We start from the raw sequence: 27,152 nt of genomic DNA, 5'->3' as shown, positions 1-27,152 counted from the left end.
GGATACCAATATCCATGGGTAACGAAATCCATAGATTGTGGCACCAATCCTATGATCACAACTGGAGTTGTGCTCTGGTCACATTTAGAGGCACTTCTGAGGGCCAAGGAGGCTGTGCATGGCCTCCCTGATCCTCAGGAGGCCTTCTCAGGCCTCTGGAAGGCCAGAAATTGACACTTCCAGTTTTCGGTGGAAAGCCAGAATGCTGATTTTTGGCCTTCCAGAGGCCTGAGAAGGTCTCCTGAGGATTGGGGAGGCCGCACACAGCCTACCCGGCCTTCAGAAGTGCCTCTGAGTGCGACCAGAGCACAGCTCCAGTCATGATTGGAGGACAGTAGATGGAGCAGGTCTGCGGGTTCAGGAACTGTGGTGAGGTAAAACCGTGGGTCCTGAATCCGTGGATAAAGAGGCACCACCTGTCATGTGGTAGAAACTGATAAGGCATTTCTGCAAGTATAATTGGCATTTCACGGGTTAATAGAAACCTGGGCCACTTAGCAAAATAGAACCAGAGCTGAGATTACAAATAAGGACAGATGTAGCAGGCCAGGTTTCCTCTGGTCCGTTTTCCCATTTCCTGCCTACAGCTTGCAGAAATAGAGCGCTAACGAGAATGAGAAGCTAACAATGCCCGACGTCATTCAGCTCAGGAAAGAAATGTGCGCTCGACAAGAGCTGAGATTCAGTGCTGATAAATGAATGTTCACACTCATGCTGGAAAGCCTTTTTACACCATCTGAAAAAGAGTCTGAAGAGAAAGGTTGTATCTGCAAAAAGGATAATTTTCCTTGGAGATGTACATACACACAGAACACAGACTTGTGTGCAGTAGGTGTATGTAAGAGAAATGCTAGCTTTTACAGATGCCAGTATCACAGATAATTGCTGCCTCCCCCATAATTCAGTTTATTTCTCTCCTTTGGGTAGATCTGCAATTGTATTTGCATAATTAACCCCCCAGCATCTGTATTTGTTTACCAGCAGCTCAGGAAGCTGGCAGCTTCCCGATGTTATGATGTTACATTTGCCCTGTCCAAAGTCAGTCACCTCCTAGTGTTCTGACAGGATTGTAGCTAAGAGGTTGGTCAGGGAAGGGAAATTGTACTTTTCTTTCTGAAATTAATATGGGAAGTCCTCATCATCTCTTAGCCCAGCACTAAAGTAAGTGGAAGTAAGTTTGGGAAGCCCAAACATACCCATCTTGTGATCCTCTTGGAACCCGAAGGAAGTGAAGATGATACAGTGACATCACCACCACTTACTTCCAGGTTCAGAGGATGTTGCAGGCTTCGAAATTGTGGTAAGAGTCATGTTGCACAGGAGGGCTTTTCCCAGCGCATGTTTTTTGAGCGCTGCAGCTCTGCCTGTTGCATTAAACCTCCTGCTGCTGCTTGGGGGCTTGCGCTGCGATCTCCCTTCAGGCAGCAGGTAGCCTGCAATACCCTGGCAAGTGCCTCAGAACCTCCTAGCCCTGGTCACGACACACACTTTGGGAACTGCTGTCTTAGCCTATAAGGTTTACTAATTGAGTAGAATAAAAAAAACTGGACTGGTTGGGATAGTTCTCAAAAAAGAAAGGAGCTGTCTACCTCTGTCTGTTTTTGTTAGTTGTATATTATTGGTGAACAGAGTTTTTGTAACTCATGCTCCACCCCTGGGTCCACCAAAAACTGTTAGGCTCCATCCATAAACCTGTTAAAAAAAACAAAACCCAAACCTTTGCCCTGACACCTACCATAAAAATTACTCTCGGCTTCCAGGCCTGTGAGACCGTTGGCCTCCAATACTGGACCTGCTCTGGATTTTGTTCCTAGTCTAGCTGGTATCAAGATTTTTTATTTCAAGAGTTGGAAACCCCTTTGTACAAGAGGAGCAAAGAAATGTACTGGTACGCAGTGCTCCATTTTCTTTCTTTCTTAGTTGTACACCTCTGTTAAAGTAATACCACACATCTAATCATAGCTTTTCACACCTCCTTTTTTAATTGGCTTTTGTATTTTTTTTTGGGGGGGGGGTTCCATGGAGGCTTGAGATTAGTAACATGTTAGAATCATGAATATGGTGACAATTCTATAATGATGGTTGACCTTTCAGTGGTTTTGGCCATTGCTGGGTAAAACCGATGTCCGAATGTAACCTAATACTGGAATCTGAAAGATTTTACTTAGTGCAGTGCTTCTCAAACTGGGGTGTCGTGATGCCCCAGCCAGAGAGCCCTAGCCTCTGCCCCCTTAAGGGTCAGGAAGGGGGGAAGGCAGCGACACGACCCACTGGATCGTGCCATTTTGGAGGGGCACAGGGGCTTGCTGCCACTTACCAGGGGTGCAGGGAGCCTCTACACCAGTCTCTGCAGGGCTCCCCAACGTGCAGAGACCCTCAAAATTGCAATCACAACCACTTCTGGTTTTGTGAATGCAAAACTGGAAGTGGTTGCAGTCTCGATTTTGAGGGTCTCCACAGCGTGCAGAGGCTGGCATGGGGGCTCCCTGCACCCTGAGACGCTGCTGCAAGCTCTGGTAAGTGGCAGCAAGCTCCTGCACCTCTCCAAAGCGGCGCGATCCAGTGGATCATGTTGCTGCCTTTCCCCCGCCCCCGCACACGCTTACTGTGGCTCAAACTCTCCTTGAGAGTTTGAGAACTGCTGACTTGGTGGGACATTCTTAGGAGTAAATGTCTTAAGGATTGGTCTCTAAATGCTACAGATTACGTGGAATCCAAGATATGCTGGGTTAGTTCCTGGGCTCCCGTGCCTTTCATTGTTAAGTAGAATGGAGAGTGTTGGCAGAGTAGCTTTCCCTCTCAGAGCAAATTCATTCATCAGACAATCTTTGGGTTTTCACCATATCTTTCTCTCTTTGCACTGAATTTCTGTCATACCATATACCTATTTCCTCTGAAAATGGAAATAACTGGTTTCCAGTTCTGGCTTGGAGGCACATTCATGGTAAACATAGTTTGCCCAACTTGGCTGTAACGGCAAATTATAGTCACCAAAAGCCAGGATGTCAGGGGAGGAGGGTGCACGTGAACCGGAGGCACAACTCCAGTGAGTCAAGTAAACCACGGCTTGACTGTGTTACCTGAATCAAGTTTATGTAACATCCAGGCTTGGATACCTATACGTATAACAACATTCAGATAATTAGTACTGTCGATAAATCCAGGTTCTGTTTCCATAGGGGCTGGTTCAGATTCAGACTTCTGCCACAAAGTTTTTTTTCTGCATGGAAAAATTTATTCTGGCTTGAAAAGAATTCCAACTGGATCTTGCCAGAAAGATCCTTGTCCAGAAGCCAATGGGAGTCTAGGCTCTCATCCACAGAGGTTATTTTTTTTCCACCTGAAAAATCCACCTGGTTAATTCATTCTGAAATAATTTTGTCCACGCGTATGCCTTCCTTTCCCTTTTTGGAGGAAAAAAAACCATTATGCTGGAACCAGCTTGTAGAGTGTATGAGCTGCAGAACAAGATGTGAAATTCTGGCTAACAGGAGATTTGCAGCCCAATCCTGAGCTGCCCAACACCCGGAGGAGCAGCACCACCACAATGGCTGCTGCTGTATCCTATGGATGCCAGGCAGCTGCTGGTGTCTCCTCAGGGGAAGGGCACAGGCCCCACCATGGGGGGCACTCAAATCTGTGCCAGCTATTTTGCCGGTGCAGAGTTGAGAGTCCCTGTGTTGGGCTGGAATGGAATGGAGGCGGGGAGGGGCATAAACTGGGCCAGGAGAGAAAGCAATGGGGGCAGGGAGGCTTCAGGAGGGGGTGATCTGGCAGTGATGGTTTGTGCTGGATCCTACCCCCTCCCGCAGCAGCCTCCCAACTCACCTTCCTCTCCTTGGACCTGTGTCAGCTAAATCACTGGCACAGGTCCGAGGAGACCCACTGCAGGGCAGAGCTCCACTGATCCCACCCTGGTTCCTCCCCTTCTTCCCTCCCCCACCCCAGAATGCCTCCCCCTGTCCCGACTGACCTCTCCCCTTCCCAGAGTTCTTCCCTTGCTCCGGGTGGCATGCTGTGGGCCTTCTGCTGGTGCTGAGCAGGCACACATGCTGACCCAGTGCCAAGTGTCGTGGCGTGTCGCTTCCATTCCACCCTTCCCCACCCTCTCTTGCTTCCCCCTGCTGGCCTACTTGCTCAGGTGGACAGCCAGTGGTCTGGCTACATGCACTGGAAGTTTCTGACCTTCCTACTGGTGCGTTGACAGTGTGCTACTCAGTGCGCTGCCAGAGCACACTTTATGGTTGCATTTCAGCAGCCAATGTGAAGATCCCATAGGACTAGGCTGTTGGATAGTTAACCAGACTCACATAGACCACATGCATTATTAAATGATATTTTTAAATTAATGATTATTAAATTGCAAAAGCAATTGCATTTGAAGGCCAGTTAGACAAGGAGTACCCCCTCTAGCTATGCTACTGGTACTCTCCCATCCTCTCTTCTTTTTATGCAAGAAAAGGAGGAGGAGAGAGAAAGTTTTTACCTTCACTTTGAAAGAAACCACAGTTCTGCATTACACCCAAGCTTGGGCACTTCCCTAAACTTTCCTGTTTGTTAATATGTTTTTACCTTGTTTTAAATTTTGTTTTTAGTGTGTGCTTTTAATTATTGTTGTAAGCTGCCTTGGGTCCTATGGGATAATAATAATAATAATAATAATAAACCAAAGTTGTGGAGCAAGCCTAAGTCTCTCAAGCCATGGTTAGATCCAATTTGTTTTTCCCTATCAGTGGTTTGAAGTAAACACCACTTTCTGTTCAGATGTAACATGGAACTGTATTTTACTTCATTGTGGAAGTAAAGCTTTCCTTCTACACAAGCTTGTAGTGGCACGTTTATGTAGCACAATACCATGGTTTCTGTTATGTCTGAACCAGACCTGCTTGTAATTTAAACCATCTGCTAATGAATTTTGATTGCCTTTCCCTCTTAAAATAGTTATCAAACGCATTTACATGGTGTGGCATTAACAGCTCAGTCCTATCTCTTTCCTTCTTGCAGGGACTGATGCACCAGAAAATTGTAAGTTGTATCCTGCAGACCTGGGGGGGGGGGGAGTGGATGGATTGGGAGGCTTCAGAGAGGAAAAGGGATTTAAATGCCCTTACCCTCCATAAGCCTCCCGCTCTGCAATAGGTCTCCTCAGACCTGTGCTAGCACTTTAGCTGGGGCAAGTCTAAAGAAAGGGGGCGGGAAGGCAGCAAAATAGGAGGATAGGATTCGGCAAACGCCATTGTCACCAGTTTCATCCTCTCCCACAGCCTCCCCAACCCCTGTTCCTCCTCCATTCTTACCCCGTTTTGCCCCCTCCCCGTCACTGTCTTACCTGCTTGGTAGGTCCAGGGTGATCTACTGACATCGGGGGACCACTGCCGCCTTTTGCATCAGCACTCCCAAAGTAGCCACCAACTGAGTGTTGCATGGCCCATTACAACCACAGAACTTTGTTCTACTGTCACCAATGGTTGCACATGACAGCCCAATCCCAAATAGGGCTGGGCTGTCTGTGTGCTTCTGGGGTTTAAAAAAATATTAAGAAAACTGTGTATAAAGTTGCACTAAGCCTTTGTAGTTTTCATATAAACCTCCTGGAGTGACTTATCATGCACTAAATTACGTCCATGATTTTGAAGAAGGAGTTCAAAGTTGCTTAGTGCCAATGGGTAATGGAGAAATTGCTTTCACAGAAGGCACAGAAACTGTGTGCCATCTAGTGGCAGATACTGTACTCAAAATGAGTACAGTTCTGATATTGTTGAACAAAAGAAAGAACTACTACAGCCTTGCATTTTAAATGGGCTAGACAGCAGAACATTATTGATTATGATTATTGATTATTGTTTTTATTTTCTTGTGTTTTACCATTGCTTTAGGTGCTTTTCTGACTGAAAAGCAGTTTGTAAAAATTGGTAAGACTGAAATAATAACTAGTCTGCTTTAACAAAAAATGTTAATTATTTTTATTAGTTACACAGCAGTACGTAAAATTCTTATCCAGTCCGTTTTGCTGTTCATGTTATTTCCAATAGTTGCTGCAAAAGCTTTTTAACATCAAGAAATCTAAAGCACTGTTAAGGCTGTGAAACTCTCTCAACTTTCAGTTGTAGTACAGCATCTTTGTCATGATCTAACCAGATCAGGAATTTGGGGGGGAAAAAAAAACACAACCGTAGCATTATATGATTAAGGACCAAATGCTAACCAACTTTCCTGCACTGACACAGCTGTGCCAATAGGGCATATACTGCATCCTGCAGTTGGAGGCCAGTCACGGTAAGGTAAGGTAATGTTTGTTCCCTTACCTCAGAGCTGCAGTGCCCTTCCGTTGGTGCTGGAAAGTTGGTTAGGAGTGTGCCCTGAGTTTGGATATATAGAGTATTGATTACACAGTCCTACAAAATGGAGGGTCAGAAAAGTTTTCCCAAACTTTATGGTGGTTTGATATGAATTTGGGGTGCCGATTCCAAAAATGGCATCCGTTTGTCTAGTTTTGGAGATATAGTATAGCCTCATTAGTGAATGGTTCAAGCAGCTTCCTCATGAGGAGGCCATGGTGTAGGCTTCCTCATGAGGAAGCCGCTTGAACCATTCACTAAAGAGGCTATGCCATGTCTCCAAAACTAAACGTGATAGAGCAAAACGGATGCCATTTTTGGAATTGGCACCCCAAATATACCCAGGAATTGGTGTAACATTTAAGGAAGCAAAATGTGTGTTGGCTTGTGTTATCATGTTGCCTCGGCCATTCTGAAGTCATTTACTTATAAATAATAGAACTTATCTTTGTGTTCCTGTGTTTTGCAACTGTGATGCATTTTTTTTTAAGAAGTAAAGGGCAAGAATCAGAATTTTTTTTAAAATCTACATCTATGGTAGAACTAATATACGTTATTTTTGTTGCGTTTTGCTGTTGCTGTTAATTTTGTTGGGTGAGAGTGGTAATCTAAGTCGGGCAGTTCCATCATCCATTCACAAAACAATAGCAAGGGAATTTGTATACAATACTGCAGCACATAGCAAGATATAACACTGATCTACTGAAGCCAAGCTTATCTATAATGTATCTAACCATTGGATGTAACTATCATAAACCTTATTTAAAAACATTTTTAAAAAGCTCTTTGCCCAGAGTTATGTGAAAAGTGCCTTGAAGATGAGCACTGCGATTCGTGCGTGTTCAGGGCATTGTCCCAATGATGATAATAAACACAAGTGTAAAACAGGAGATAAACTTCGAGAGAGACTATAAAGCTAATGGCAGCAACCCAGCAGGAGTTGAGCCTACTTAAATGAATTGGGTGGCATCCAAGGTGTTGTGCTTGTGGAAACTGCATGATCCCAAGCCACCTTCCCAACCCACTCCTTCCTACTGAAGCCCCCAAGCCCCCCCAAAGTCATTGCTGAAGGTCAAAGGTGACCCTTGGTTTAAAACATGGGATGCAACAGGAGAAGGGCTGTTGTGGAAGGGGAGAATAACTAGAAGGAAAAGTACTAGCAGTTACCACCCATTGGTTCTAGAAGCCACTCTTTGATTTTACACCCCCAATGCATTCAGGTCTATATAAACATTTCATAGAAACGACTCTGAAATTTTTCAACGAATCATCATCATGCTTTATTCTGCCTTCATTATTAGATTTACATAGAACCAACACCTGTAAATTTAAAGCCATTTCTGCCCAATGTTTTGTGTATACTCAACAGGGATCAAATGAATACACCTGTAGGCTGGGCAGAAGTGGGTTACAGGTGTGCTGAACAGAACCTGGACATGCAATACAATTAAAATAAGGTTTGTATTTACCTTCGTTTGTATGGTTCATAATATGTGTGGTAGCTTAGCTCCCAGTTGTGTATTAAAGAGTTAAATATTATTTTGTTAGCAATTGAAGGATATTTGTGAGATGGGTTAAAACAGCAATTGAGTAGAAAAACCTTGGTTGTTTGATATTTGATGAAAAGGTCAGTTTGATAAGTATAAGAGTTAGATCTCTTCAAAGAAAGGGAAGCTAGACTCTTATCTAGGACATTTACAGTATGGGGTTATCAGAATTAAGAGAAACAAGACACTTTCCTGAATAATTTTACAGTGAGAAGATGGTACTTTCATCCAAAAAATGGGCCCAGGCAATGTACCGATCACACTCTTCCTCCACCACTACTCTTTTGTTTTGTTTTATCCATTGTAGGAATGGAGAGTGCAATCACATTGTGGCAGTTCCTGTTGCAATTACTTCTAGATCAGAAACACGAGCACCTGATTTGCTGGACATCCAACGATGGTGAATTCAAGCTCCTTAAAGCAGAAGAGGTGGCTAAACTGTGGGGACTCAGAAAAAATAAAACCAACATGAATTATGACAAACTGAGCAGGGCGCTGAGATACTACTACGACAAGGTAATTTTTGTCGTGCGTTTGTGCAGTGAACAGTGCCCCTGTGCCAAAATGGAGGGATATGGAACTTCCCATTTTTACAGTTTTTATAGTTGGAGGAGAAAAACCTCCCAGTGAAACATGACAACAAAGGCATCTTCACTAACATTGCTTCCTTTTACTATTATATCGCTACTGAAGCAGCATGAATTGTAACAAAATTACTATGTAATAACATTCATTTTAAAATGCTGCCGGTGGCATTGCCAGAGGGGGGGCAAAGCACTAAGTTTTGCCAGGCACCTCTATGTGCTGTGTAGCTGCCCCTCCCCCTTGCTATTGGAACCATTCCAAGTGGCGAGAGCCACGCGAAGAAAATGCCTCCACGTTGCTCTCGCTGCTCAGAAAGGCAAGGGAAGGGGCATCTTACAGGATACCCTGAAGTGCCTTGCAAAACTTAGTGCTTTGCTCCCCCCAGGAACACCAGTGAATGCTGCTTTAAAAAACATTTCACTCCACATTCTGAACGAGAAAATGTCATCAGTTTGTTTTTAAACATTTCCTCCCAAATTTTCAATTTTCCCTTCCAACTTCAAGATGCAAAAAAGCATGTTTTAATGAATTTTTTTTCCATATCTCTAGTTGGGCAATTAGAGCCTTTGTTTCTTTACTGCCATTAAAAAAAAAATCTTATTGTTTTTATGAAACTGAGGCATTTGACAGGGGGTTGTGAGCCTGTGCTGTTTTGCTCAGTCAGATATTCCTCCCTGTCCTGATCTGTAGGGAGAACTTTGGGTAAACGGGTTATAAGGGCAAGAAAGAAGTGACAGCGCAAAGGGAAGAAATGGAAGAAGAAAATATGGAAAATGACCGAGTTGCCTACCATATTACGTATGATACTCCTGTCACACCAAACCACTGTTTTCATTATGCCTGGTTTTTGTATTTTATGCAGAATATCATCAAGAAGGTGATTGGACAGAAGTTTGTGTACAAATTTGTGTCATTTCCTGAGATTTTAAAGATGGATCCCCATGCTGTGGAAATTAGCAGAGAGAGCCTTTTGCTGCAGGACAGCGACTACAAGATTCCTCTGGAGGGCAGAGAGTCACACAAGCATAGCTTGTCAGCCCTGAAAAGCACAAGCCGTAATGAGTATATCCATTCGGGGCTGTATTCCTCTTTCACCATCAACTCCCTGCAAAACCAGCCAGATACTCTGAAACAGATTAAAACAGAAAAGCTGGAGGAGAAATTGGAAGGGAACACCCCTCTGGAAGAAGTCCGGACTGTTATCAGATTTGTGACAAACAAAACAGACAAGCAAGCCATGAGGCCCATTGTGTCTCTGCCCTCAACTTCTGAGGCAGCAGCTGCTTCTGCTTTTTTAGCATCCTCTGTCTCTGCCAAAATATCATCTTTAATGTTGCCTAATACAACCAGCACCTCCTCAACTTCACCATCTTCTTCCCGGTCACCTTCTCTGTCTCCCAACTCCCCACTTCCCTCAGAACACAAAAGCCTCTTTCTGGAGTCCAGTTGCCAGGACTCTGATTCTCTTGAGCCACTGAACCTCTCTTCAGGATCCAAGGCCAAATCTCCTTCTCTTCCCCCGAAAGCTAAGAAACCCAAAGGCTTAGAGATCTCAGCACCTCCCATGGTGCTCTCAAGCAGCGACCTGGGCTCTATTGCCCTCAACAGCCCTGCACTCCCTTCGGGATCTCTGACTCCAGCTTTCTTCACTGCTCAGGTAAGGCTTGGACACCTTTGAAGGACCATCTAGAGTCCCCCAATTTTTTACACAAGTGGGATTTTGTGAGTTGGGAGTTATGAAATGGTTCTATGGATTGTTTGCATCAAGTTAGCAATTAAATGCACTTGCCATGCCTTGGGGAGAAAATTGCCTTGAAAGAAAAACTGTTAATATGCAAGTTACGATTACATTTAAAGATTTGTGAGTTGCTTTCCTTGAATTCCACAAAGTGACGGGCAGTATGAAAATGACCATGTTACTTACCAATAAAAATTAGAACAATAAAATATAATAAGTAATTATCACGGATAAAGCAAGTACTAACTGTTAATCGATAGAAAAACGTGCAGTAAAATTAATAAAATAATAATATAGTAGAACAGAGCCAACTAAAAGCCTTAGGGTGCAATCCTAACTTGCAGTTAGGCTGACCCAAGGGACGTAAAGCACGTTTGCACCTCCTCAAGGGGAAGCCAGGCTGGTGCTCCGAGAACCGCCGGCCTGCAGAGGCTTACATAGGCCTCCACACTGGCTTCCCCTCAGCCACTTGTGTTGGCCCATCTGCGCTGACACAAGCGGAAAAGGTAGGTGTGGGGGACGTGTTCCTGGGCGGAGGGAGGGCGGGTGATGGGTGACCCTGGGGGCAGGCGGCCAGGGAGTGGCAGGCTGGGCTGGGATCTGGCAGTTATGCCGGATCCCAACCCCCATTCCTGAGGAGAATGGAGCGGCTTCAAGCTGCCCCGCTCTCCTTGGACTTGTGCTACCTCCAGAGGTGGGGCAAGTCCAAGGAGACCCATTGTGGCCAGCAGCCCTTACCCAGGGGTAAGGGGAAACGTTTCCCCTTACCTCTGGCTGAGACGCTTCTGGCCACAATCCTGCGCTGGATACAGCGCAAGCCTCCTGGCTTGCCTGTTCCAGCGCAGGTTAGTATTGCGCCCTTAGTGATTAATAAGACAATAGTGGGTATCTAATGGATCTTTTGGAGAAAGGGTGTTTCAAAAACAGAGCTTTACCACTGAGAATCCTCACCTCATGCAGTATTCTTACCTCCAAAGCACTCCTACTACTTCCAACACATAACGAATGAATTACAGTTGCAAAGACGTTGTGAGGGGACCTAGGAAATACAATTGGTGCAGCCAATAATAGCAGTCATTAGAATATGCTACAAGGTATTCTCAGTGTAACACAGAAACTCCAAGAAACCAATATAAGGAGTTCTTGGATCATATCCTAGCCAAATACACTGTAGGGTGCTTGACTGATTTTGCTAGTACTACACCCTGTACCTATTCATGAAAGGTGACCATTTCAGCAGCTTACAAAGGAGATCTCATCACTTGTGTGTTTTGTTTTTTTAAAGGAAGAACTCAAGTCTATTTCTGTATCACTGCCTTTGCAGATTTGTAAAATATTTCCTAAACCCTTACATCTATGAATGTCTCTACTGAATACTCATTTTATCAAGTGGACTATAGTGATTAAGAGTGCAATCTCAGACTGAGTTCATTACTAAAGAACTTCAGTGACCATGCATGTAGTTCAAGAGGAAATTAACCATCAGGGTTTTGTTTAATGTTTGTGTCACCTTGCTGATTTGCTTGTCTTTTTGCTGTCCAAATTATATCAGATTTCATGTGGAAGAAGAGTTTATGAAACAATCTGAAAATGTGCAATTGCAAAGCATAAAAGGAGTAGGGCTGCCAATTTATTTTTGCTTTATAGTTTATGAGATTTAACCCAATTGGCCAAACAAAAGGCAGGATGTATTTTTAGGACAACTAGAAAGGAAAGCTGATTTATCTCAACTAACCTATTACGCAGGAAGCAATTCACATAGTTGAGGACTCATAATCTTGAATTTAGTGCTTATCTCAAGAGATGGGCACAGACTGTGATATGTGAGTGCTTTTGTAAGGAAATACATTGGAATATCACATCCCACTCCAGTGGTAATTAAATTGCAACAGGATGGTTTGCATACAAGAAATCTTCTGCAGACATTGCTCTAGTGAGCAGGGGTATCAAATGTGTTCCATACAGTGGGCCAAATCACATTCATGGTGTCTGCTGAGGGCTAGAAGTGATGTCATTTAGCAGGAAGTGACATAATTAAGCAAGTAATAACCACAAATAAGCACTTTTTCCTCATTTAGGAACTAATTAGCTAAAAGTGATAGATGCAAATATGCAATACAGTAGAACCTTCAAAGCTGACCACCTCTCTATATTGACCACCTCCTTGTTGACCTAATTTTCACAGTATGGACAGACACTGCATATACACTATGGGATACCAACCTCTCTATATTGACCACCTCCGTAAGTAGTATCTTGACCACTTCAACCATTGCACAGAGTATTAATTTACCCTCCATAAGTTGCCCACTGAATGCGATACTGTGGGGGGGGGGGTGGAGTTAACACTCAGTGCAGTAGCAGGGAATCTCGGAGGACTCTGGGGGGAACTGCTAAATAGATGTGTTTCCAGAGGACCTCAGCAATGAGGGACTCTTCATTGTCTAAGAAGAAGACATGAAGGCTGAGAGCTTGAACTCGGGGGATCTCTAGGGACCGTGGTTGCAGAGGAAACCCCAGAAATTGCTCTATGCAGGATCATCATATACCGGATGCCATCTTCAGAGAAGATTTGGAGAAGACAGATTTGGATAGCTGGGTACACCCCCCCACGGCCTAGATACAACAACATGACAGCGAAAAAAGCTTTAAACTGTGAGTAACCAGTTCATTAAAAGGCTATAAAAAGAACTGCAATCAAGAGGTTGGAAGGAGGGAAAGAAAACTTTAAGATTATTTATGTTGGCTGGTAGCCACCCAGAGGGGAAATGAGCGAACCTGGATTTAAAGAAACCCTTGCTGGAGTATTTTTCTCTTTTTTGTAATAAGGGTGACTGCAAGAAAAGGAGAGAGATAAGAAGATTAAAGATCACCCTGCTGAAATGGTATGCATGGAAAAGAAATAAATAACTAACCTTCAAGGGCTGAAATAACTTTTACTTTAGCTTTCCTAGCAAGAAGGCTTGATTCAGGCCTGGTCATTTAAAGGCATACTAACTTAATTTGACAGTGTTATTGACCTGGATTACTGATCCACCCCTTTTGGATATTAAAAATTAAGGATTACCTTGGACAAGAAGGGATGCAAGATAATAAGACTTGGATGACTCTTTAATTGTTTGACTGATTTGACATTGTTATTGACTGGAAGTGGAATATTGACTTACCCCTTTTGGATATAAAAATTGGAAATTAGCCTTACAAGAAGGTAAAACAAGATAATGAGAGTTGGTTGATTTTTTTAAATTGTTTTTTACAATCAATTGGCTTGATTTGATATTGATAAGAATGGCATTCAAAAATTGAAAGGATGTTAGTAAAAGCCAGCCCTTATTAATGGATTTGTTGTGGGATTTCAGAAATGAAATGAAGCAACAGCTCAGAAAATTATCTGAACAAATTTTTGAAATGAGACAGGAGATGGAAAAAGCAACCGTTAATTCTGATAACGGTTGCTTTTTCCATCTCCTGTCTCATTTCAAAATCTCCATGTCTTTAGTTTCATCCGACATTTGATCCATTCTTTTTTCTTGTCTGTTATTTGTAATCTGTTCCTGCATGCTTGTAAGGGAGGAGTTTATTTGCTTCATTTGTTCAGATAATTTTCTGACCTGTTACTTCATTTCATTTCTGAAATCCCACAACAAATCCATTAATAAGGGCTGGCTTTTACTAACATCCTTTCAATTTTTGAATGCCATTCTTATCAATATCAAATCAAGCCAATATACCTCTGGCTGTAAAAAACAGAGGAAAAAATGAGATAAAATAAAATAATTTTAAGGAAGAAAAAAGAGGGAACTTCCAGAGAGCACGTTGTTTCAAGAAAAGGAAGAATTTTTGGTTTAAATCCAAAAAGAACAGAATGAAGAAAAAGAAAGAAGAAAAGAGAGGGATCAAGAAATGCAAGAGTGTTAAGAAGAAAAAGAAAAAGAGGAAGGAGCATTGGGAGGAGCAAGAAGGAAAACACCAATAAGACAGAGAACAAAGAAAGTACTAAGACAGAAAGTGAAAGTGGCTGAACAACAAGTAGAATTTTTTTTTGGTAGATATTAATGGACCGAATTCTTTTTAGAAGTGAAGAGTATTCCATTAATTATATTAAATCAAAGTTAGATGTAAATGAAAACAAACTTGGAACACAAATATTGTGAAAATTAAAGTGGTATTAAGATAACTAAAAGGGTTATTTTTTAAAAGAGAAATTATATAAAATGTTTTATAGATGGTATTTAATTTCAGAGAAAATTGTAAAAATGTACCCTGGGTCACCAAACAAATGTTGAATAAGTAAAGAATTGAGGGAACTTTTTATTATATGTGGTGGATATGCGAAAAAGCAAAGAAATATTGGAAAATGATATATAAACTGTTACAAGAGATATTGAAGTGTGTATTACCATTCAAACTGGAAACATTCCTCTTAAATGCGACATCAGAAATTAAGAATCAGATAAGAAATATTTTATTCTAAATATTAGTTTAGTGGCAAGAAGAATGTATAAGTAAAATATGAAGCCTTTTTATGATTGGATAGATAATTTTAGATAAAAATATTGATTGTTTAATTAAATTATTAATTAGTAGATTAACAAATATGATGATTTTTGTATTGATGAATAATTTTGTTTTTAGACATTATCAATTTTTTTTTGGGGGGGGGGGGAACTAATAAGTTGTAATCGATGGCCAATACCCTCATGTGTAACCTGTGTAATCCCAGCCCTAAGTCTAACCTATTTTCCTTACCTGTATCTGTAATAAATAAATAAACTCCGCTGCAAAAAACAAAAAATGAATGCGATACTGTGGGCCTGTGTTTTGTCTGGTTTGTCCCATCTTAGAAAAGCAAGAAGCCACGTGACAATCCCTCCCCTACACCCGCTAGCACTTGTGCGAAAGGGTTTTTATAGGTGGGTACACTGTACATAACTGACAGACCTGCGCCGGCTGCCAATTGTACCTGGACATGTACCAAGTTGTGAGGGACATGAGGTTGCTTGTGCATAGTGAAGCCACTGTCCTTTCACTTTGGTTCCCATCACCAGTGCATTACTTTACACTTATATTGAAACACAACTGCTATTTTGCTGCCTATTCTCCTGGTTTGGAGAGATCCTTCTGGAGCACTTCACAATCCCTTCTGGTCTTCACCACTCAGAAGAGTTTAGTGTCATCCACAAACTTGTCCACCTCCCTGCTTATCCCTGTTTCTAGGTCATTTATGAAGATGTTGAAAAGCACCATTCCCAGGACAGATCCTTGAGGCACTCCACTTTCCACCTCTCCACTTTTTTTGTCAGTTGCCCATTGACACCCACTCTCTGTTTCCTGGTCCTCAACCAGTTCCCAATCCATGAGAGGACCTGTCCTCTTATTCCCTGACTGTGGAGTTTTCTCAACAGCTTTTAGTGAGGGACCATATCAAACACCTTCTGGCATTTAGTGAATTTGAGGAGACCCAGTGGAGGCCAGGCAGCCTAAGTAAAAAAGTGTTTTTTTGTTTTTTTTAAGCTGTTGGGGCTATGTAACATGCTACATGCTATGGGATGGCAAGGGATAGCATTGGTCTGCCTGTCTGCTATGAAACCAAGTATCTTTTACAATTTTTTTTAAGCTTATGAATTTTCAGGGTTTTTTAAAATACTGATTGTGGGCTGTGTTTATTCTTTGTCTCTTGATATAGATATAGATGAAATAAATAGTAAGCATCACAAGAGGATCAATTCTCATTTATATTTGCAGTAGAACTTTTTAAAAATCCAATCTAAACAATAACTTGGCCTTGCATTTGTTGTCTTGGGAGCTAAACATGATAATATTTAAATGCCTTCCCCCCCCCCATGTTGACCATCTCCCTATGTTGACCAATTTCCTCCAGTCCCTTGGGTGGTCAACTTAAAGAGGTTCTACTGTATATTTTTTATTTTTTTTCCACATTTTTATACCGCCCTTTCTCCAAAGAGCTCAGGGCAGTGTACACGGCTGCTCCCCTCCTTTTGTCCTCACAACAACCCTGTGAGGTAGGTGAGGCTGAGAGAAAGTGACTAATCCAAGGTCACCCAGGAAGCTTTGTGGCTGAGGGGGGACTTGAACCTGGATCTTGCAGGTCTAAGTCCACCTCCCAAACCACTACACCACCCTGGCTCTCAGGGTGCAGCATATGCAAATCTCATATTTTCAAGATATGGGAGAGCCCAATTATCACATGGGCAGCCATTTTAGCTGTAACACTTCTGCTGAGTCATCATTTCACAGCTCAGCAGCTGATGGTGGTCTGGGAGAGCCCAGTTATCATGTGGGCTGGATAAAGAGCTTTTGCAGGCCATATCTGGTCTGTGGGCTTTATGTTTGACTCCCGTGCTACTCAGAGTTCTGTAGTTCTCTCTGGACAGCACAAAGAGCCATTGTGGATCAAGACTTAGTGGAATGAATGGAACCTGTACAAGAGCATGGATGTAAACTTTGTTGTTGCTTGCCAGGATAGATACCAGTTTTGGCTATCTGTTTGAAATCTTAAACACATATTTTTCCATTCCGGTAGCATCTCAGATAATACATAGCATAAAATATTTTACAGCAATGTCTATAATGTTTTAAATTTACAATACAATACAATAATACCTTTATTGGCATATAAAATTACAACAGTCACTAAATAATAATCGACCACTGAAAAGATGTACATGATGGAAGGGGAAATAGAAATTAATTTAGTTTTAAGTATTCATAAAGGAACATGCCTAATGAGGGAGTACTTCAGTTGCAAAAGAACATTCCTTACAGAACAGTTATCACCAGGGAATGGGGATGAGAACCAAAAGCATCGAACTTTCCATGCCATATGAATGATAGAACTAGTTAAGTCCATAGGAAAGATTAGCACTGTGGTGATATAGGACCAGGATACCAAAGTGTTAATCAGAAATAAATGCCACATTGCAATCAGGGTATTTAGTCATGGGGTACTAGACAGTATGGGCATCAACAGAAGGTGTAATTACATTACCTGAAGTAGTAAGTTCAAATGTAACTTAAGTTAGGCTTGGCAACTTTTAAGTTTGCTCCTGTAGCTGAACTTCAAACAGCTATTTGATCTGCAAGAGTTAACAGGTGATAATGTTTATCTCCAGGCCTGGGCAAAGATTCACCTGCAAATTTCTGCCTCTAAAAGCTTTTGTAAAAAGTACAAGAGTAGGCCTGCTTTCCCGTCCCCTTCCTCTTTTTTATCCTGACTGGTTGGCAACTCTAACCTCAGCCAGAATGAGAGAGACTGTTAGCAGATTAATTACATTTTGTGTTTGGCTGGCACCGTGGCCTTTCTCAAAGTAAATATGAAATGACATGTTTAGGTCAAGCTACTTTCTTTAATCATAAAGTGGTTTTGTGGTGTTCGGAATAAAAAAGGCTGACTCCTTAAGGGCAAAATGAGTGTCTGCACAGCTGTCTCTCCCTTTTGCACTGAGTATCAGATGTGCTTTTACTCGGGAATCTCTAGCACTGCATCCTGGGTGTCAACCATTATTTGTGCTGCCCACCTGCCATATACAGCAGAAGCCTAGTTCTGTAGACTGCCATTGAAAGGAGCCAACAGTGCTAGTGAGCCCTAGATTTTTTTTGTTTTTAGAAAGAGGATGGTGGGTGCCATTTGTAGTCTTCTTGGAGTCAGTAAGATGAAGCTGTGGCAGCAGTGCTCAGTCTTGTGTGTTAAGATATATTAATATGTATTTGAGAGTAGCATTCTTGTTCTGTTATATTTACACCCCAATTTGATTGATCATGGAACTCAAAGCATTGTCCTTAAGGTTCAAAGCAATCACGCCATCTAGGCACTGACCAGATTGAGACTTGCCAAGCTTCAGCCAGATAGCTGCACCATGTGCCCTCAGACCTTGCCCTGGCTTAATAAGCATTAAACCATAGCCTGCCCCTCTGACTCATTTTTAAGTAGACATACATAGGATTGTGACATTGGGTGCTTTTCTTATATTGTGGCTGACTGACATGAATTCTCCCACCAAATATGTCCCTTGAGGCCAGGGATCCACACAGTAGTATCCCTCAGAGCAGGGGTGGCAAACCTTCTTGAGAGAGTGTGCACAAATTGGTGATAATCTTCTAAAAATTCTCTCGTGTGCCTGTGATAATTTTGAGAAGCAGTTTATTATTATAATTTTATTTTAGCAATTATTTTAAGGAGAAAGAGAACAAAAATGCTTGCATGCTTTGCATGCTCTCTCTCTCTCTCTCTCTCTCTCTCTCTCTCTCACACACACACACACACACATATGCGTACACTTTGCAGTCAGAATGAAAACAGGAGAGCCAAAAGCGCTGTCTGCAAACACACACAGTCTGAGGAACAGTGTTCTGTGGCTGGCACACATGCCCAGCGTTTTTTGTTCTTGGTTTTATTTTTAGCACCTCTTTCTGGTGGGAGCACTAAAGGCTACCCCCCTTACCTAAGAGAAATTGGAGTGGCTACTGAGATTTCTGGAATCTGCTTGAAATCGCAGAGCCACACAGCAACCAGGCAGCTGCTTTACCAGACAACCTCATGATGCTCCTTGGAGAAGGCAGCCTAGCATGGGGGACTACCAGAGGAAAGTCCCCCCCATGGGACTGGTGAAGGAAATGGTGAGAGGGACAAAACTAGTACTTTCAAGAAGTCCATTCCCCTCCCTTTAACACATACACACTCCACAAGGTCAATGAGGCATCAATCCTTTTGACAACAGTGGCAGAGAGGAGGGGGTGTTTCTGTGTCTTCCCTCCAAAAAAGCTCCAAATTAATAATATGCAAAATAGGCACAGCCAAAATTAGAAGCTTCACTGTGTGAGGGAAAAGCACGTGAACCTGCCTGTCCTCTCTTGTGAGGGCACATACCCCCACTCCACTACTTGCACTTTCCACGCAAGGACTATTTTCCACCCCCTGCCTGTGGATGCAGTTGAGCGGGGGAAGAGGGGAAACACTGCATGCCATGTGCCAACAAAATTTGTTTGCATGCCACCTTGGGCATGTGATGATAGGTTCGCTACCCCTGTGTCAGGTAGCCCACCTGATAGGTTTTGTAATTGCCAGCTTCACACAGTAACATCAAGACCAGCTTCACATATTACTTTTGGAGGTTCATATTTCAATTCCGTGGGGCGAAGGTTGAACGTGGCCTCATATCCTGAACTATAATTTCTCATCGCTACTAAGCAAAAGTAACAAACACTGGTTTAGTATTCATCCTGGTCAGATAAATACCAGCTGTTGCCACATGAGGACACATCCAGACATTCACCACATGAAATCATTGAATGACAATTGCTAAACCATGTCAAATGATGTGCAGCTGGGGAAGGGCTATTGCTGGTGGCTGAGTACATCCTTTGTATGCAGAAGGCCCCCAACTTAATCCCTGTCCTCTCCAGGTAGGGCTGGAAAAGCTCACCTGAAGAGCTGCTACCAGCCAGTGTAGACAAAACAGACCTAGATGGAGCAAGAGTCTGACTCTTATGTGGCCGCTTTATGTATCCAGAAATAATTGGGAGGAAAGATCTTTAGGAGAGGCTGTGCTCCACATGTTGTGGAGGCTGTGTTGGTGGAACAGATATGGTCTGCACTGAACTGAGCAGTGCAGGAGTGGGGGAGGGCAAAACAGAGGCAGGGAAAGGAGTGTTTCTGGGGGTGGTTCAGGCGGAATAGGGGGTGGATCAGGCCAGGGAGGGAGGCGGGATCGACAACTGTATGCCCTCTTCCTGAGCCTTTTCCGCCAACATGGGCTTCTTGGACTTGAGCCTGCTATTTAGCCAGTGCAGATCCAAGTAATTCCAGATCTCACAATCCAAATCAGCACAGGACACAGCATGGGACATTCTGCCCTGCTGCGCTGGTGATTGTTTGGATTGGGCTGCCCGAGACTTTTAAAAAGGTACTTAAGACCCATCTGTTCTGTGGAAATTTGGGCTTGTGAGCTGCTGCTGGAGCATTTCATTTTTTGTGAGCTTTAATTATTATGTTAAATCTATTTTCATGCTTTTAGACTTTGTTTGCCATCTTGGGACAACTCCTGAAAAGCAGGATAGAAATGAAAAAAGAGGGGGGGAAGTATTAAAAAGTATGCTCCAAGCCTGTCAGATTTCAATATGATCAACATTTGAAGGTTTAAATCTTAACCTTCAAACGTGGTCACTGTAACTCTGCGATTGCTTAAATGAAACTTTGCGGGGAAAGAAGTAAACTGTGTGTGAACCTTGCATAGGGAAGGTTTAATACTAGTCTGTGCAGTTATACAAACTGACTCTATGGGGAATACAAATACCCCGAGTTCTGTGGTGTCCCTTCTGAGTGTTGAAACAATAGTTGTTGGATTCTGATCATAGTCCAGCTCATCCTGCATCGTCCTCTGTTTGGCTCTGTGCTCAAATTCCATGGACAACAATAGGATTCAGACAGCTTGCTGATTAGCGAATGCCGAGCTTAATTCTGATAATGCCAAAAGACATGTGGTGGAACGGTTAGCACTGAGTGGTGATCAACTCTTTCTACGGTACTAAAAAAGGAAACATAGTTATTTTGGGTACAAAAGCCTGAGAGTTTGTGGTTCTTTTAAAAATAAATGACCTGACAGTTGCTTTCTGAGCTGTGGGCCTGCTTGCAAGAGAAATCTCAGCTTTAATTCGTGAGTCATGCTGGTGAAAATAGCAGTCAGTGAGCACAGAAAATCCTAGGCGCATAGGCCTAGTTAGGTAAACTAAGGAAACAATTCTAGCACTCTTACTTGGGAGTAAACCTCACTGAAATTAAGGGGACTTCCTTCTGATATACACAGGACTGCACTGTTGAAGGATTTGGAGCTATCTGTAAGGGGAGTTGCATTACGTGGGATCTTAGTTGCTATTCTAATTGCAAACACACTCATCATTGTACAAATTGTATGCACTGTTGCAGCACCATCCTATGCATGTCTACTCAGAAGGAAGTCCCACTCTGTTCTTGCCATGCTCCAGGTGGCATTTGTCTGGCGCTGAGCTCAGCTCCGAATGGTGCTGGGCCAGCACAAACTCCTCGCAGGGTGCTGTAAACATGTTTTATGGCATGTTTACAACACCCAGTGCCAGCCCTGGAGCTCAGTGCCAATGATAGATCCAATTAGAATTGGACCCTCAGTGTGATGACTTGTCTTCCAAGTTTAAAGTGAGAGTTAAATCTGATACAAGATGTTATATAATATTTCTTTACCCCCCTCCCCCCATTTGATAATGTCTATGGATTTGATCTCAAGGCTACATCCCTTGATACATTTGGCGAGTAAACTATATAGCCAAGAGCTCGATGGCAGAGCATCTTTTTTTAAAGGCCCAAGCTTAATCCTTGCTAGGCGCCTCCACTTAAATTGTCTGAGATTGTACAAAGAGCAACATCACTGTCAATTGATTTTGACCTGCTTTCTTTTAGAAAGCAAAGTGTCTGCTTTCCCTCTGCTTGGCAGACACAACACTGACTGTGGGACTGTGACTTGACAAACACTAAAATAGGACACTCCCAGACAGTGAAATTACTTCCTATTAATTAAGTGAAGTTGGTCTTTGCTCCAAAGCGACGTCGTATCCCATGCGGAGAAAAATCAATCACCAACATTTGTCTGCAGTGTTAATAAAGTGCATAGTTTGCAGATTAAAGACAGGGAGAGGTTAACTGGTTAACCTGCTTAGCTTTTTCTAAGGTCTCATTCAGTCCTAAACATATTTCTAAGAAGATCAATACAGATTCTGCTACTGGAAGACAGAATCATAATGAAATGGCAACGGTGGAATATATGATTTTTTTTTTCAGTATACATTCTAGGTCTGACATGGTCTGTACTCTGCTCTGATTCTTCTCATGGGGAAATTTCTGCGTCAAAGGGAGTTGGGAAGGATATTGATTACTTTACTGAGGTACGGAGAGAGAGAGAGAGAGAGATGGACGTGCAAACCATTATTATAGGGTAATCAGGTACATAGGATAAGGGGTCAAGGGGGTTAGGGCTGAGGTCCACCACTGTGCTACCTTCTCATTTCTGGTGTGCTGGGTACAGGGTAGGGTCCTTGGCTACATGGATGTCCTTCAAAGGCTCCTGGCTTGGTAGTACAAACTGAGAACAAAACGGCTAATATTGTAATGCCATTGTACAAATCGATGGTAAGGCCACACCTGGAGTATTGCATCCAGTTCTGGTTACCGCATATCAAAAAGGATATAGTGGAAATGGAAAAGGTGCAAAAGAGAGCGACTAAGATGATTACAGGGCTGGGGCACCTTCCTTATGAGGAAAGGCTCCGGGCATTTGGGCCTCTTCAGCCTAGAAAAGAGACACCTGAGGGGAGACATGATTGAGACATACAAAATTGTGCACGGGAAGGATAAAGTGGATAGAGAGATGCTCTTTACACTCTCACATAACACCAAAATTGAGTGTTGGGAGAGTTAGGACAGACAAAAGAAAATATTTCTTTACTCAGTGTGTGGTCGGTCTGTGGAACTCCTTGCCGCAGGATGTGGTGACAGCATCTGGCCTGGATGCCTTTAAAAGGGGATTGGACAAGTTTCTGGAGGAAAAATCCATTACGGGTTACAAGCCATGATGTGTATGTGCAACCTCCTGATTTTAGCAATGGGCTATGCCAGATGCAAGGGAGGGCACCAGGATGAGGTCTCTTGTTATCTGGTGTGCTCCCTGGGGCATTTGGTGGGCCGCTGTGAGATACAGGAAGCTGGACTAGATGGGCCTGTGGCCTGATCCAGTGGGCCTGTTCTTATGACCAGAGGTGGCACTAGGGGTCTAAAGGCAGCTACTCTGGGTGGAGCCAGCTCTTGGGTGGCTCCTGTTACTTCCACGAGCCTCCTGGGGATATATGCCAGAACTTTGGATTCACCCCTTCTTGGTCCACCTTCTTCTTCTCTTCTTTCTCTTGTGCTTCCTTTTCCAGCCTTTTCCTGATCTCTTTTAGCCCTTCCAGTGCTTTTCATTGTGTGAATCCTCCTCTTGCTCAGCACTTCTCCACCACCTTCCAGTCTGTCCTTTTGCCTTGTGCCCAACTGTACCTTTCCTCTTTCTGCTCTCTGGCCCCACAATCACAACCCAGTTTATTTGGTTTAATTTCACTTTCCTAATGCTGCAGTCCTGTACATCACTGATTCCCAAATGGTGAGCTGTAGCTTCCTGGGGAGCAGCGGAAACCAGTCAGGGGAGCCACGGAATCTTCGTGGAAAATCCAACACCTTATACAACGTATAGAATTTTAGCCCTAATGGGGAGCCACAGCCAGTGGCCCAGTAGATCATGGGAGCTGCCAGTTGAAAAAAGTTTGGGAACCACTGCTGTTGAACTCAGCAGGAATTAAATGTTTAAAGAAGATCCTAAAGTTAGGGTAAGGAAACAATTTCTAAGCTCAACCTGTTAAAATATAGTAGTGAAGAAGCTGAGATGGGAGGAGGGAAGGAGAGATTTCTGTACCCTTCTACATGGTAATCTGAAACTGACAGACGTGAATGTATGAACACATATTTGGTATGTTTTGTCTTGCAGACCCCAAATGGATTGCTGTTGACTCCGAGTCCGCTACTTTCTAGCATTCATTTCTGGAGCAGCCTCAGCCCTGTCGCTCCTCTGAGTCCTGCCAGGCTGCAAGGACCAAATACCTTGTTCCAGGTATGTTGGGCTGGTGATGATCACATTCTTCTCAAATGGGTCTTTCTGGTCAGGTAGCCAAACTAAGGGCCCAGTGCTGCCTGGACCCTGTGCTGCCAGAACTCCTGTGGGGTGGAAGCCAGAAATGACTTGTGTGGCAGCAGTTCCCAGAGGCCGCACTGCTCTCGCTAAGTTGGCAGCAGGGGCTTGTTGTGGGCAGGGAGGGAGAGAGCAAGGGGAGTTTTGGGGCTGGGAGGGAAGTGGGGAGGGTGGCACCAGCATGTGCCAGGATCCTATTCCCCCTTTTCTAATTCACCCTTCCCTTTTTCTCTCCTTGGACTTAACTTCAGCTATTTAGCTGACGTTGGTCCAAGGAGACCCATAGGCCACCAGGAAGCATATGTAAAGATAAGGAGAAATTATTTTTTTACTTACCTCAGGTAGTCCTCTGATTTGCACCTCTCCCCCTAACGATTGGATGCAGCACGTGCTCCATCAGCATGGCTGCATCTCTGATAATGGGGGGGGGGTAGGATTGGGCAGTAACTATTGGAGTTTTCAGGGCAGTTTTCTCAGTTTGTGCTGGATTAGAAATATTCTTTTCTTAACTCCCGTATGACTCGGCATACATTCCCATTAGGGACAAGGATACAGACACCTTAGATGTCTCCCCTTTTCCCTGAAATGATGAGCTCCAAATAGAGTGAGACAAGCCATAAGGGTAAGAATTGTACACAGTGCATTGATCCATATTCACTGCTTTGCTGAAATTAGCCATCCCAAAAGGCAGATAATCCCCGGCACACTCCACAAATGGAGGAGTCTCGGTCCAAGGATAGCCAGGTGTACTGTGACAGCTCCAGAACACAGAGAACTCCAGACCTTAGTGATAATACATGCACTTGCGTGACTGAAGAGCAGTTGTGATACCTCAATGCAAATGTGAGCCCAAAGAGATTGCGTGCAAAAACCTGCATCACAGCTGCAGAAGCAACACAGAGACTTATGTAAAAAGTTGCCCAAGAAGCTTGAGGTTTGTGCAGAGGATTAGAGTAACAGTGCAGAGGCTGTTTGGAAAGGAGCTTCAAGAACACCAATAAATTACAGGGCTAAGGAGTCACGTAGAAAAACCACTGCAGTGATCATCGCACCGGCACTCTCAACACCTGAGTCCACGACAATACTCCCTCAAGCCCCTTCCAAAAGGGAGAGAGCCTCTTGGGGACAGAAGTCCTGGCACCATCATCTGAGGTCGGCACCTTTGAGCTCACTGAGCTGACTCAGGAAAAACTGTGCCTGCAGACAGCTAGCTAACAGGAAGCAGAAGCAGGTTCGTGCCAAGGAAGCACCTGGAGCGAGTGAAGAAAGAGCCACTTTGCATTCCGAAGGAGCCCACACATTTCGTTTGTACGATCAGCAGTCTGCTCTGTGATCAGGCCCCTCTAGCAGCACTGCTGGGGTCTGCTGTCTGTTAGTATTCAAACTTGTGTTCATTGCAGGGCTGCCTTGCATTCCTCTATCTTCTTTCCTTGACTTAGGTTTTTTTTTTTTTAAGATGACATGTTCCACCTTTCTGCTAACAAGGTTTTCTGGCAGTGTTACATCTCCCTGCTGCTTGCAGCTGGAAACTGGTCAGAATCTTGTGGCTATCTGTAAAAACTACAAAAACTGGTGGCTTTCTTTGCACCTTTTGCTCTTGCCCACAACATGCGTGCATTCATTTTCGTCTCTCCAAAAGTGATAAAGTTCACTGTTGTGTATTTGCACTCACAAACCACTGTGTACCTCAAGGCACTCCCATTAAAAATGTCACTGTAAAGCTCTCTGTTGCCTTGTTTGATGTTCTTCCACTGACTGTGTACACAGTCACCAGCTAATGGGGGAAACAAAACAAAACCCGAATGGTGATGGATATGTAAGGCATTGCAAGGGATAGTTGTAACCAGTTTCCAAGCTCACAGTTTCTAGTACAGTTAGTGCAAACAAGATTGATATCCACAGAACAAAATGCTCTGAAAATATTCTTTGAGAACTGTTGCAGTTCGTACATTACTAGATGTGGTACTGAAATCATCTCACGTCCAATATGTTCACTGATGCACAGAGATACATAGAGAACATGTATGCTCTGCACATTAACTACGGGGAATGGTATCTCTCCCAAGAGTAACCATCTACCCCTAAACCTCTGAATGCACTGCCTTGGGCACCACAGCCAAGGAACCCAAGTCCTTGAAAGCACAAGGGATCCATCTCCCCACATATCTTCACTGAATTCCAGCAACTCTTCCCTGCTGCAGACCCAAGCTCTGCACAGCAGATCTAGGGCTTTGTTTTGCCTTGTATAAGCTCTGTATTTTTAGCATTTCCTACTTCTGCACACTTGATTAGAGAGGCTCAGAGAGCTGCATCCAAAACCTGCCTTGGAGTGAGAGTCAAGAGCATCCAACAGCCAGTAGTGGTAACTGGAAGTGAAAAGGAGATCTGGGTCCATCACATCAAGGGGCCTTATTTGACTAATGTGTGGTTCGGAGAAAGGCCAAGATGACAATCTGTGAGCCTAGGAAGACTCTTCTTCCTGAGACTGAACGAGAAGTGGCAACAGCAGCTGAACCCGACTGTGATCCAGCTCACCCAGTAATTCACTGCAGGGAAAGGCTCAGTGAGGCTTGTCAGCTCCCTTCTGCTCTTGTAGGTAAAGCCTTCCCTAAACAGGGTGCTTTGAGGGCAAAGCAGAGTCTTTCATATTCTAGAAGCATATTTGGGAGTGAGGAGAATATATGGGTGGGCAGAGGTATATAAACCAACGCTTCATTTTCCTGACAGGTTACAAATCAATGACTTCTACTCACAGATGCAATTTGTTTCACATCTTGACATCAGAAGGCCTTTCAGGTCCCTGAGTGAACTTATTTTCCCATCTTCCAAGAGCCCAAGCCCACAATTTTGGGTTTTTGTTCTTCCCACTGGGAGGGGGGCATATTGACAAAGTGGTAATGAATACGATAGTTTTTGTTACCAAGAAATATATAGTTCCGGCTTCCTTTACTCTATGTTAGGAAGAACACATAGGTAGAATGTGCGGGTTTGTATTTGGGCTGCAGCATGTTGTGGTTGTGTTTGATGGTCTGTGAGAGGACGGTGGCAGTCACTTTTGTTCAGATGCCCACCCAGCTCATGGATAAAGCAGGAAATAGGCATGAGGTCCTGTTTTAACACCAAAAGGGGCATGTGTCTGAGAGATTCTCAGTGGGCCATTGCACCAGGTACTGTTCTCCCA

At 43.4% G+C, this 27,152-nt stretch overlaps 1 protein-coding gene across 2 annotated transcripts in view; it reads left to right on the top strand.

The window, feature by feature from the left end:
* ELK3 (ETS transcription factor ELK3) overlaps nucleotides 1–27,152 on the top strand; it is a 49,133-nt gene that overhangs the window by 17,061 nt on the left and 4,920 nt on the right. The window contains exons 2-5 of one of the 2 annotated variants that reach the window (XM_066634212.1): nucleotides 7,708–7,795; nucleotides 8,193–8,401; nucleotides 9,333–10,127; nucleotides 23,771–23,893. In XM_066634212.1, coding sequence (XP_066490309.1) covers nucleotides 8,195–8,401; nucleotides 9,333–10,127; nucleotides 23,771–23,893 — 1,125 coding nt within the window. In that variant the 5' untranslated portion in view covers nucleotides 7,708–7,795; nucleotides 8,193–8,194. The remainder of the gene's footprint in view (nucleotides 1–7,707; nucleotides 7,796–8,192; nucleotides 8,402–9,332; nucleotides 10,128–23,770; nucleotides 23,894–27,152) is intronic. The other variant, XM_066634210.1, reaches the window with a different exon arrangement.

The sequence above is a fragment of the Tiliqua scincoides genome, chromosome 7 (assembly GCF_035046505.1).
Source record: "Tiliqua scincoides isolate rTilSci1 chromosome 7, rTilSci1.hap2, whole genome shotgun sequence".
Classification (NCBI taxonomy): Eukaryota; Metazoa; Chordata; class Lepidosauria; order Squamata; family Scincidae; genus Tiliqua; species Tiliqua scincoides.
The sequence above is the reverse complement of the archived record's forward strand: the minus strand, read 5'-3'. Positions and strand labels throughout refer to the sequence as shown.